Consider the following 12456-nt stretch of genomic DNA (forward strand, 5'->3'; position numbering starts at 1 on the left):
TATCTCTCATAGTGTTGAACAGTATAATAGCCCGTATTATTTAATTCGTTGTACTATGTTGTTTCCAACATCCATGCACTAGTGTCATCAGCCTGTATGACATCTCGACCAAGTGACCTTATAGGTCTGGCCAGCTTGGATCTGTATTACATTGGCAATCTGGAACAACCAGTTTCCGATTGAATAAGGTTAGCGTCTAGCAACATGCCTTGACTAGCCATGTATACAGATAATATGTATCTGAACAGTATCGCATATCTAATATAGACAATGCAAAACACTGCCTGTATTATGTTCAATATCTCAGAAGGCTATGGGCGCCGGACGCCGAAGGGTTCGTCTCCAATGCTGGGGTTTTTTGGGGGTCTTCAGTGACCTGACCGGTCGCAAAAAGCGGTTGCAGATGACTAGTTTTGCTGTAGTGAGTAAATCCATATTTGACCATCCGAACACAATTTTTTTAATTACAAATTTCTCTCAATATTTGACCATCCAAACCATTTTGATGCCCAGCCCCAGATGAATTTGTAGCACAATATTGATTTTTTAGAGTTTATTTTAATTGAAAAAATTGTATTATATTATATAAATATATTATTTGTGTGTAATATTTTGTTTTAATATATTTTTAATACAAGACAAGTTTCTGCCAAAAAGATCCGAGTTTGCGGTCCGATTCGGCTGACTCTAACCGATTCATTTGATTCCGATTTCATGACTTCTATGGTTGTTTCCTCGTCAGCTCAGCCTAAGTAACAGATGCTCATCATATTGAAGTCTCTATATACTCATCAGATTCTGTCGTAAATATTCTGTTTAACAACAAGAACCAAGCGAAAATTCTATACCTTTAAGGTGCCATCAATTTCCATATGCCCTTGAGCCCAAATTTTATCCTTGGGTCCATTTTTAAGCGCCCAATACGCAGATGTATTAGTTAATAATTTCATAATTGGCTTATTTATCTAATCATTGTTGCTGCAAGCCGAAGAAACACAAATTCAGATCCTTCAATCTGCTTTGATTCATACGGATTATGATCAAAAGATCCAGATCTAAAGTTCAAAACTTAAAATTTGAGTTAACTCAGAGGAAACACCATTCAAAATTGGAGTAACCAAAATTTTTAAATATGAAAAGAAAGAGAATTGAACTCTTGGATTCTGGAAGTACGATCTGACAATACTTTATTCGATCCAAACCAATCTATATAATAATACATTAAGAACACTATATCTGGAACAATCTGACAACTCAAGAGTTCCACTAACTGAACTGAAAGTAATTAAAATCCTACTTAATTAAAAATACTCTGTTTAAAATTAAAGCTACATCATGTCAGACCTATATCTGGGGAAAAGGATAACATGCCATTCTCCAAATCATTGAGCACGTACATGCATGTTCTGCTTCTGTAAATTTCCAATTGTCGATCCATCTGTGGAGGAACCAATTCATCCCACACAGGACAATCAGCATTTCAATCATATAATTCAACTCCAGGAGTGTCATTTTTGTGCCATCAAAGTGGAATGTAAGACTTGGTATCTTAATTAACATTTAAGTTTGGAGGTGGAGGCCAAAGTTCAAAAAATCGGAATCGGAATCGGAATCGGATTTTTGACCGCCTAGTTAGAATCAGATAAATCGGCCGAAATCGGAAAATCGGATCGGTAAATCGGGTTTTTTTGGCAGAAGCCTTGTTTTGTAGCTAAAAAGTAGGAAAAAATTGATAAAAATAATTTATAAAAAAACTATGTTAATTAAGAATAAATAAATAGATTCGTTGATTCTTAGCTAGCTAAATTTGAAGTGCTACATGACAATTTAGAATTTAGGAAGTATATTAATCAATCAAATACCAGCCGTACAAATCTCAAAGTCTTGAAGAAGAAATGAAATTAATCAAATTTAATTGAAGGGTTCGGATCCACACTCCACACTCAAATATATATATTGATTTCTTTCAAAACCTTTCTTATTCCGTCGGATCACAGCTAGCACAGATCTCAAAGCTATGATTTGAATTCATGTGCTGAATTAACCCAATTGAATGGAATTTTCGGGTCCATCACATTCCCCTCCATTCCCTCTCCTCTTTTGTTCCACTGACAGCGGACCCCACAGCCCATTTCTCTTCCTTTCTTCTCTTTTCCTCTTCCCGTTCCATCTCTCTCCTTTCCACGCAGAGGAGCCGACCTCCCTTTCTCAATTGAATCGGCCGATTTTTCGAACTATACTGGAGGCAGTGTAGTTAGAATTTGAGCTAGGGGTTAGCAAATAATTTGGGTTCAGGTAGAGGCCTAGTGGTTTCGAGTGGCTACAATTTGAGTCAGAGGTTGACAAAACTGAATGAATTTGCGAGATGAAAAGTGAACAACGGAAGAAGGATTATGAGAACTCGAAGATAAAATACTCAGAACTTTCTTATACTTTTCTTAGTCAGTTTGGTACAAACTTCCACAAAAATTATTTTAAAATTTGGTTCATCAAGGATTGAAAAGTTGCAGCACATTGGTAAGCCCAAAGGGCATTATCCTGAACTCATATAGGCCATCATTGTTAGAAATAATCTCCAATTTTTGATGGAGAAAGATATTCAACACAAACTCAAATATATTTCTTATATTAAGATAAAGAGTACAAGAGGCTTCTTCCATTACACAGCTGGTATATATATCACTCATGCACTAACTATTACAAGAACTACTACCCTCTATTTGTACTACTATATGGCGATTAACACAATTCTAGACTATTCATTACACATGTCTAAAGGCTATTAAATATTAAATTTCACAATAGAATTTGTATTTGAAGACTCTTAAGTTGGCAGCCACTTTGTTAAGAAACCCAGCCAGCTTTGTTGACCGGTTGTGATTTCTCTTGAAGATTTTGATTTTTCATTAGTTCAGCAAAAATAAAGTTTATAATTCAACAATCATGTGTCCGAAGAGCATTTCTTTTGGTAATCTTTTTCACTCATGCGGATCTGGTGATAACTGGACCTGAGGTCCAGCTTAGAAAAGAATTTGTTATCTCTCATCCTCTATGATAGGCATGGGAAACTTGTTTTTGACACTATTCTCGTTAAGGATACGATAGTCTATACATTCCCTTTTTATTTAAGCTAAAAGCACTGGAGATGCAAAGGCACTACTAAACTGATTGAAAGTGTAAGTAATTCCCGAGTATTTTACTCTTTTAAATTCTCATTATCATACTTTCACTGTTCACCTTCATCTCAAAAATTCATTTAATTCATCCTGTATCAGTGAGTTTTTGTAATACTTTTGTACCAGTCATATTTATGTGTCAAGTTAAACACCAACAGTTAATTATTATCAGGTAAGTTTATAACCGGAGCAAATTCTGTTCAGACCATTATATTTGCATCTTGAGCCAGTGAAGAGCATGTCAATAAATTTACCTTCATATACTTTTTCTTTTCTGTACATAATTGAATTGAGAGCCAACTGATGAAAACTTAACATAGATTGAGGCTTCATTGAAGATAATTTCAAATTACGACCGAGTATTTTGCGCTTAATTGATGCTATATAAATTGGGATACATGGAAGTTATTTTAATTTATTAGTACAACAGCATGCAATAAAACACTGTTATTCTCTCCTGCCCCTCACCTGTCATCTTTATTTATCACAGAAATTCATGGATAGAGCTCAATAACTGCTTCAAGACCCAACCGAGCAGAACCTATCTTGTAATCAGAATAGCCTGCTCCCACTATGATATCATGCCATTCCTGCTTTTTACGTTCCTTTGACCCAAAGAGACACATCATGCTGATGTCAAAAAGAAGGGTTGTCTCAATTACTTTTGGGTCATCAGTCTCTAAATCTAAGACTATGTCGACAACAATGACCTTGCTACCATTACTTTTGCCGGATTCAATTGATTGTTTGCATTGCTTGAGTATCCGAACACAATCCTCATCACTCCAGTCGTGAAGAATATTCTGAAAAACATGCATGTTGGAAAAAAAAGTGAGTGAACTAATGATTTTTTTTTTTTTTACCAAATTAAATTAACCAGTGGATATAAATCAGAGTGCTTTCTGCATAAAAAAAAGTTTAAAAGTTTCAAGGTTTATCTATGAAAATTAAACAATTATTGTAACAAATAAATAATAATGTTGAGTTCAGCTGGAGCACTAGGATGAAGACAGAGAGACCTTGAGAAATATTGCATCAGCTGGAGGAATCTTTTCAAACATATCTCCCCCTACCATGTCGAAGGACTCATTTTTCGAAGCCTCTGCAACAACATGTGGAAGGTCAAACACTGTGCATCTCAATCCGGGAAAGGCTTCGGCAATAATTTTGACCGCAATTCCACTGCCCCCGCCAACATCCACCAAACTACGTAAGCCATCAAATATGTGTGGATAGGTAGTAATTAAGTCTCTCATTAAGGGCTTACTTTGGCTTGCCATTGCCTCGTTGAATATATTACCTAGTTTGGATGGTTCAAATATGCAATGTAAATATTAATTAATTGTGTATAAATTTATAACTTATGCATTAGTGCCTTTTATTATATATAACATTTATAATTACTATTATGTGTGTCTGTGGGAATATAAATTACCAAATTAACAAATATTTGTAAAGCTAATTTAGTGTGTAGTATTTAGATTTACCATTGTCGGGTCTTTCCTTTAAAACTTCCCAAAACTGTTTCCCATCAAACGCTTTCTGGAACAGGGTGCTTGTACCAGAATCTGTGAACACTTCGCTGAGACAACCCAAACTTTTAAATAACTCAACTAGTGCTGTAGTGGAGCGCGGGTAGGTGCCCATGTTGGAGCCCTTTATCAGAAGGAGCTCCGAGATGGGTGTGAGGAGGTAACCTGCTTCAGATTGCACGAAGACTCCTTGGTGAACAAGAAGTGCCATGAGGCGTCCAAGCATTGAGCCCTTCTCAGGTGGGATCGGTATGGAACGAGCGAGGTCGTTCAAAGGCATGGCCCGGCCATATGCTTGTATGTGCCCTGAGATGTCTAAATCCACAGCACACTTGAGAGCGAAACTACTCATGTACGCTATGCTTAGGTTTTTTATTGTGGTGATCTCCATTTGTATATGTGTTTAGGGTTTAGGGTTTAGGGTGTATATGTGTTAAATAATGTACATAGGTATATATGTGCTTGCTATATATATATTGATTATACGGAAAAGCCAAGGTGCAGGTTATCTGTCTATATATATATTGTATATACAATGGCATTTGTAGCTATCAGCTGTTGTAGTTAGACCGCTTTCTTTGAATAAATTGATCAGTCCATTTAATTTAGTCAATTATGTTTGTTGTGATTTTTTTAATATATATTTGTTAGTTTTTTTTTATGGTTGACGGCATAGCGGTCAACGAATTATATATTTATTAGTTGTTACTGTAAATACGTAATCGCTCTATATATATAGTCATTATAGGCTCCCGTGTCCAAGAAAAAAAAATCTGGGCTTATATATTAGTGTTACTTTCATGTAAAGACTTTTAATTAGGTTCAGATTTTGAATAAACGCAACCTTACCATATAAGTTTGTAGGTGCCAAAAACATGCATGGAAGTCGTTGGCAGTAACAGGTCCAGTGGCGGACACAAGATTTCGGACTAATGAACCAAGGGATGGTCAAGCAAGCCGGCTATGAGCTGCGACCTCTACTGCTTGAGGTGTTAGAAGCATAGTAGGAACTATCGGGATCGGGATCGGTCCCGGCCGATACCGATACGGGATCGGAGTATCGGATTGGGATCGGCTCAGGATCGGGTTTTTTTTTTTTTTTACTTTATGATTTGCTACGTGAGGATCGGCTCAGGATCGGATCGGGGTCAGCCGATACTGATCTGTATCGGCCGATCCGGATCGGTATCGGCCGATTATTCCTACTATGGTTAGAAGAGTATTCCAGATGGTGATCTCACTAGTGGAGAACTTGGAATTAGTGTTGGTTGTTTATAGGTATTAGTATCGGACATTAAATGACACTAATCGGGCTGATACTAATACTTTGTAAATAGCCGACACTAAAAATAAGGCAATTGTGTCGGCTAATTATTAAATAGCCGACACTAATACTAACTTTTAGTGTCGGCTATTTATTAAAAAGCCGACACTAATAAGTATTAGTGTCGGCCATTTAATAAATAGCCGACACTAATGTTTTTTTTTTTAAAATATATAAATTTCAAAAATTCACTATAAATCATAGAAAAATCCAAAAATGAAAATTTTTGTTCTAGGATGCTTATATATTTTTGCTAAACTATATATAAAACAAAGATATCAAATAATTCATCATAATTTACAAATAACACTCACTAAATAAAATATCATCCAAATTGCTCATATATCATTTATCGTTATTCTTATAAATGGGCTGTGCAACAAAGTTGAAATTGAGAAGGCAATGGGTTATCTACATGACATGATTTCTAAAGGACATCAACCTGATGTCGTAACCTATAACATTCTTATAGATGGATTATACAAGAATGGTGAAATTGAGACAACAGTGGATTTTTTACATGACATGATGTGTAAATGGTATGAACCTGATGTCATGACCTTTAACACTCTTATTGTCACACCCCGCGGCCACGGGTCGTAACAGTCCCCCGCCGTAAGCATACAACGTCGTGTATGCTTACAAGGCAATTACCAATTCAAACAAAACACAGCAAGCAATTGAAACAAGTTTCTAATATATAATCAGAGTACACAGTATGGACAGTAAATAATACAACAAAAGTATCACATCCGGATACCAACCATGAGGCCTACCCTAAATCTATACAACAAAATATATCTAGGGTCATGAAGTGGTAAGCTACTAAGGACTACTACTCTCGTGCCTCTCCGGAATCAGTCGCACCAGTACCTGTAAAGTAATCCGAAGGGTGGGGGTGAGAATAAATCATCAGTGCGAAATTTGCCACATTTGAATTATTAGACTTGCAATCAAACTGCATATTCAAAAATGAAACCCAAACCATAACAGTTCAAACAGATATATATTCATAAATAACAGAATGCCAATGCTAGTCAACAATTAATCCAATTTGAATCACAGTTTATGGAATTTCCAAGATGAATTTCAAACACAACACATATTTGGCTTAACTCAACTCCTTAGGGCTTGTAGCAATTACAAATGTTCTTTCGAGCTGGACCCTTTATCAAACCCACATCTGTAGGGTTACTGACACCTACAGATGGCCCACCAAGCTAGACCTTTTATCTGACACCCATCTGCAATTGCTTGGCTTAACAGTTATTAAGGTCTGGTTCTAGTCACATAAAGAAAATCCTCTTTAGAATCATTTCCAATATTCGTAATATTCAATTGACCTTCCAAATGCATTAACACGTAGGAGAATACCACCGAGCCATAGTCGTTACACACTAGTCACCCACGATTCCAATTCACACATCATAACATAATCACCCTCCCTCGTCCCAACCGGTACTGGGAAACATTGAGGGCCGTTCACCTAAGGCCATTAGGATCCTGGGAATCAAAGTCAGCATACAGCCCGACTTTGCAAATTCATTGGATCCAAGTGCTTAACTTCGTAAATCCATTCACATACATATCAAATCATGGTAACTTTCAATCAAATCAGAGCATAATAGATGGACACAACCTACAACCATACCATCATGCAAATCACTCAAGTCACATCAATTTGAGTTTAATTTGATTGGGCTATGCAAATGTTTTACACAATTCAATGATGCAATCAATGATATTCAACATGACAAACGAATACACAGTTTAATTCCTGAAAACAAAGTATCAAACAAGTTCAAGAATCCCGCACCTGATTACGACGAGCGTACCGCTTAATTAAGGACCGGGTGTCTCGAATTGCCCCACAAAGTCTTGCTCGACCGAGCCTACACCTATATTACACGTATACCAGGTTTAATCTTGGTTCACCAATTCGGTTCCCGTAACAATTCAGTTTACTGTTTGGTTAAACCCTAATTTGGTCAAATCTCAAATCAGCCGTTAAATGTTCTAGAAATTCAAGATCAAGAGGTAACCCTACCGATTACAAGTTTAATTGGTTGGATTAAACAAATCAATTCACGATTATGCCCAGTTTTAATTTTGGCACGAAACCCTAGAAATCAAAATCCACAAATCGGAAGAAATCGGGAAAAAGATTGACAAATAAAAAAGCAAGGAGTGTAGAGGAACTAATCCTCGAGCAATTCGAACACAAATCTCGAGTTTAAAACGAAAACCTGAGAAATCGAGAAAATTTGAGGTTTTGAAAGAGAGAAGGAGAGAAAAGAATACCGAATCGGAGAGTTAGGAGAGATTCACGGGCGATTACTCGGTTCCAGTTTCAATTTCTCGCAACAATCGGGGGTTTAAGAAGGAAGGGAAACTCTCTCGCTCTTTTTCTTCTCTCTCGGGTGAAATTTCACTTGAAAATGGAATAGAAATGAAGTGGGAGAGAGAGAGAGAGTAGGAATTATGCAAATAAGCCCTCGGAATCACCCAGTGCGGATCACTCACCCGCACTGGATCTGAGTGCGGACGCACTCAGCAGTTTGTAGGTCCTTCCAGCACTTTCCAGTGCAAAAACTGATGTCGGTGCCGGTCATCCATCCGCACTCACCATCAGTGCGAACGCACTGAATACTTAGTCGATATTTTTCAGCAAAATTTGGAAAAGTCCGAGCTTAGTGCGGACGCACCCATCCGCACTCAGCACTTAGAAGAATTTCAGAAAATTCAGATCAACACATGATTTCATGAGTGCGGACGCACCCACCCGCAGTGCGGGTCAACCATCCGCACTCAGCACTTCGCCGATTTCAGTTCAACACAGAAAACTCATGAGTGCGGATGCATCAACCCGCAGTGCGGATCAACCCATCCGCACTCACAGAAATTTCAAAAGAAAATTTAGGAAAACAGAAGCCAGTGCGGGTCAGTCACCCGCACTCCCCACTAGTGCGGACGCACTGGACCTAAAATGGTTCAGAACTTCGAAATTTTGACGCGGTTTCGATTCACACTTAACTTACTTATTTAGAGGAACCTTAATTAAGGTTTAAACTTTCATTTTATTAGCACGACTTTCGATTCTTGCTTTTAAATCATTAAAAATTAATTGTAAAAATTTCGTAACATGACACTTATAGATGGATTATGCAAGAAAAGGCATTGTTGTTGAAGTAAGCTTACTGCTGCCATGTTTGAGGTTTTGGTGTGAACCAGAGCGTTCTTTTCACCTCTTCGCTACTTCGCTGCAGAGTCCACAGAGGCAACGTCATCTAGACAACGCCTGGTGTCGCGAGAGAGAGGTGGTGTAGCGAGAGAGCACAGTTGACGAAATGAAACAGCGCCATCTTCTAGTATTCGCCTAGAAGAAGCGGCTAGGTTTGAGAAGATCAGATCGGAGAGAAGCGTGAAGCGAAGTGAACGCTCAAGAGAGAGGGGCGGGAGAAAGGAGGTTGTGTTTTAAACCATAGGTGTGCGTTGTGAAAGAGGTGCGCGGGACTTAAAATGAAATTTTTTCAGCTTTAGTGTCGGCTGTTTATAAATACGCGACACTAATAACTGAGAATTAGTGTCGGCTGTTTATAAAAAGGCGATACTAATGTATTAGTATGTATTAGTGTCGGCTATTTATAAACAACCAACACTAATACTTAACAATTAGTGTCGGCTATTTATAAATAGCCAACACTAATACATTAGTGTCGGCTGTTTATAACCAGCTGACACTAATTCTCAGTTATTAGTGTCGCCTTTTTATAAACAGCCGACACTAATATTATTAGTGTCGGCTTTTTGTAAACGACTGATACTAAAGTATTAGTGTTGGCTTTTTAAGGCGACACTAATTGTACGTTCTCCACATGACTTCTAGATGTAAAAACAGAGAATGATCATCCTATTTAATTTATACATCACATTTCAATTTTAAATTTTATTTGTATAAATATACTACCCATGTTTCAAGTTTGAAGTCCACCTATGCCTATATTTAAATATTACACAGTCAATTCCAAGCCTAGAACAAAAAAGAAATTAGTTATCTATCATAACTTATGATTAATTAGTTATCATATATAACTTATCTTTGCTGCTTTTGACTATTCTTTGAGACAAATTATGTAGAAATATCTATCATAACTTATGCTTTGACTATTCTTCGAGATAGAAATTAGTAGAGAAAATATGTAGAAAAACAAAAGGAAGAGATTAGGTTAGGACTCCTTTCTTCCTACGACACAATAAATGACAAATAAACATATAGAATTTAGATCCAACATCACAATCATTGACCTAAACATATAGAATTTAGAATTAAGAAAACATATAGAATTTATAATTTATAATTTAGAAATTAGAATTTAGATCCAACATCACAATCCCTTGGTTCATTAGTCCGGAATGTGAATACCAATGTGGGTCCGCCCTGTGATGACACCTGTTTGAGATTTCGGACTAATGAACCAAGGGATGGTCAAGCAAGCCGGCTATGAGCTGCGACCTCTACTGCTTGAGGTGTTAGAAGAGTATTCCAAATGGTGACTTCTAGTTGTAAAAACAAAGAATGATCATCCTATTTAATTTATACATCACATTTCAATTTTAAATTTTATTTGTACAAATATACTACTCATGTTTCAAGTTTGAAGTCCACCTATGCCTATGTTTAATCACACAGTCAATTCCAAGCCTAGAACAAAAAAAGAAATTAGTTGTGTCGTTTTAATTTCTACATTGAATCTGTTAGAAGAGATATTTGTGATTTTGATTATATGCCTGTATTAGGGGCTAGTCTCCATTTATATATAGTAAAATATATATATATATGAGGAGAGATCAAATTACAATAATTTTTGAGTTACAACAAGTTATCACAACTATTTTTTACATTTTGAAAGTCCAAATCGTCAATCCAAACTATTAGATGTGATCTCTACAATAAAATATGCTTGGAGACCAAATTTTACATTTTTTGAATTTTTTTACTATTTATTAAGATGATACAAAAACTAGTAAAATTTAGACTATTGAATTTTGTACCCATCTTAATAAATAATAAAAAAATTCCAAAAAATGTAAAATTTGAACTGGAAGCACATTTTATTGTGGAGATCATGTTGAACGGTTTGGATCGATGATTTGGACTTTGAAATAAGTTATATATGATAGATATTTTGCTAATGCCCTACGCTCATCTCTTTTTAATTCAAGGTTCATTTAACCACAGTATTACCATTAAGCATCCAAAGTCGGACCCTAGAAATAGAGCAGCTTGCCTTACGACAAAATAAAAAAAAACAACAATATTTTGTGGTCTTCTAAAAAAAAAAGGGTGCTGTTTCCCACTATTTGTATAAGGGGACAGCGTCATAAGCTACAAATGAATAAACTCTGATATTTTTTAAAATTTTGGTGTGCAAATTTGATAGAGAAAAAGATAAACATTTATAAAATACCTCGATTATACAAAATATCTTGATTATTATTCCTAGATAAGCTATATGGTCATCTTCTCCAACATTTAGTCAATTATGTTTATTGTGATTTTTTATATATATATTTGTTAATTGTTACTGTACATACGTAATCGCTCTACATATAGTCATTATAGGCTACCGTGTCCAAACAAAAAAAATCTGGGCTTATATGCTTAAATTCTAATTTCTAAATTCTAAATTCTAAATTCTATATGTTTTCTTAATTCTAAATTCTATATGTTTAGGTCAATGATTGTGATGTTCGATCTAAATTCTATATGTTTATTTGTCATTTATTGTGTCGTAGGAAGAAAGGAGTCCTAACCTAATCTCTTCCTTTTGTTTTTCTACATATTTTCTCTACTAATTTCTGTCTCGAAGAATAGTCAAAAGATAAGTTATGATAGATATTTCTTCAGAATTTGTCTCGAAGAATAGTCAAAAGCAGTAAAGATAAGTTATATATGAATACTAATTAATCATAAGTTATGATAGATAACTAATTTCTTTTTTGTTCTACATAATTTGTCTCGAAGAATAGTCAAACCATAAGTTATGATAGATAACTGATTTCTTTTTTGTTCTAGGCTTGGAATTGACTGTGGAATTAAACATTGGCATAGGTGGACTTCAAACTTGAAACATGGGTAGTATATTTATAAAAATAAAACTTAAAATTGAAATGTGATGTATAAATTAGATAGGATGATCATTCTCTGTTTTTACAACTAGAAGTCACCATCTGGAATACTCTTCTAACACCTCAAGCAGTAGAGGTCGCCGCTCATAGCCGGCTTGCTTGACCATCCCTCGGTTCATTAGTCCGAAATCTCAAACAGGTGTCACCACAGGGGCGGACCCACATTGGTATTCACATTCCGGACTAATGAACCAAGGGATGCTAAAACAAGCCGCCTATGAGCTGTAATAAACGT

At 36.0% G+C, this 12456-nt stretch overlaps 1 protein-coding gene across 1 annotated transcript; it reads right to left on the bottom strand.

Moving 5' to 3' along the window:
• Positions 1–3529: 3529 nt before the first annotated feature.
• Positions 3530–5144, bottom strand: LOC144554251 (eugenol O-methyltransferase-like). The gene is made up of 3 exons (XM_078302571.1): positions 4664–5144; positions 4196–4476; positions 3530–3979 (listed from the first exon to the last, which is right to left on the bottom strand). Exons 1-3 carry the CDS (start codon positions 5097–5099, stop codon positions 3671–3673), a joined length of 1026 nt encoding a protein of 341 aa, XP_078158697.1. The 5' UTR covers positions 5100–5144; the 3' UTR covers positions 3530–3670.
• Between the last annotated feature and the right edge of the window lie 7312 nt (positions 5145–12456).

Source organism: Carex rostrata, chromosome 5 (assembly GCF_964058835.1).
Source record: "Carex rostrata chromosome 5, lpCarRost1.2, whole genome shotgun sequence".
NCBI lineage: Eukaryota > Viridiplantae > Streptophyta > Magnoliopsida > Poales > Cyperaceae > Carex > Carex rostrata.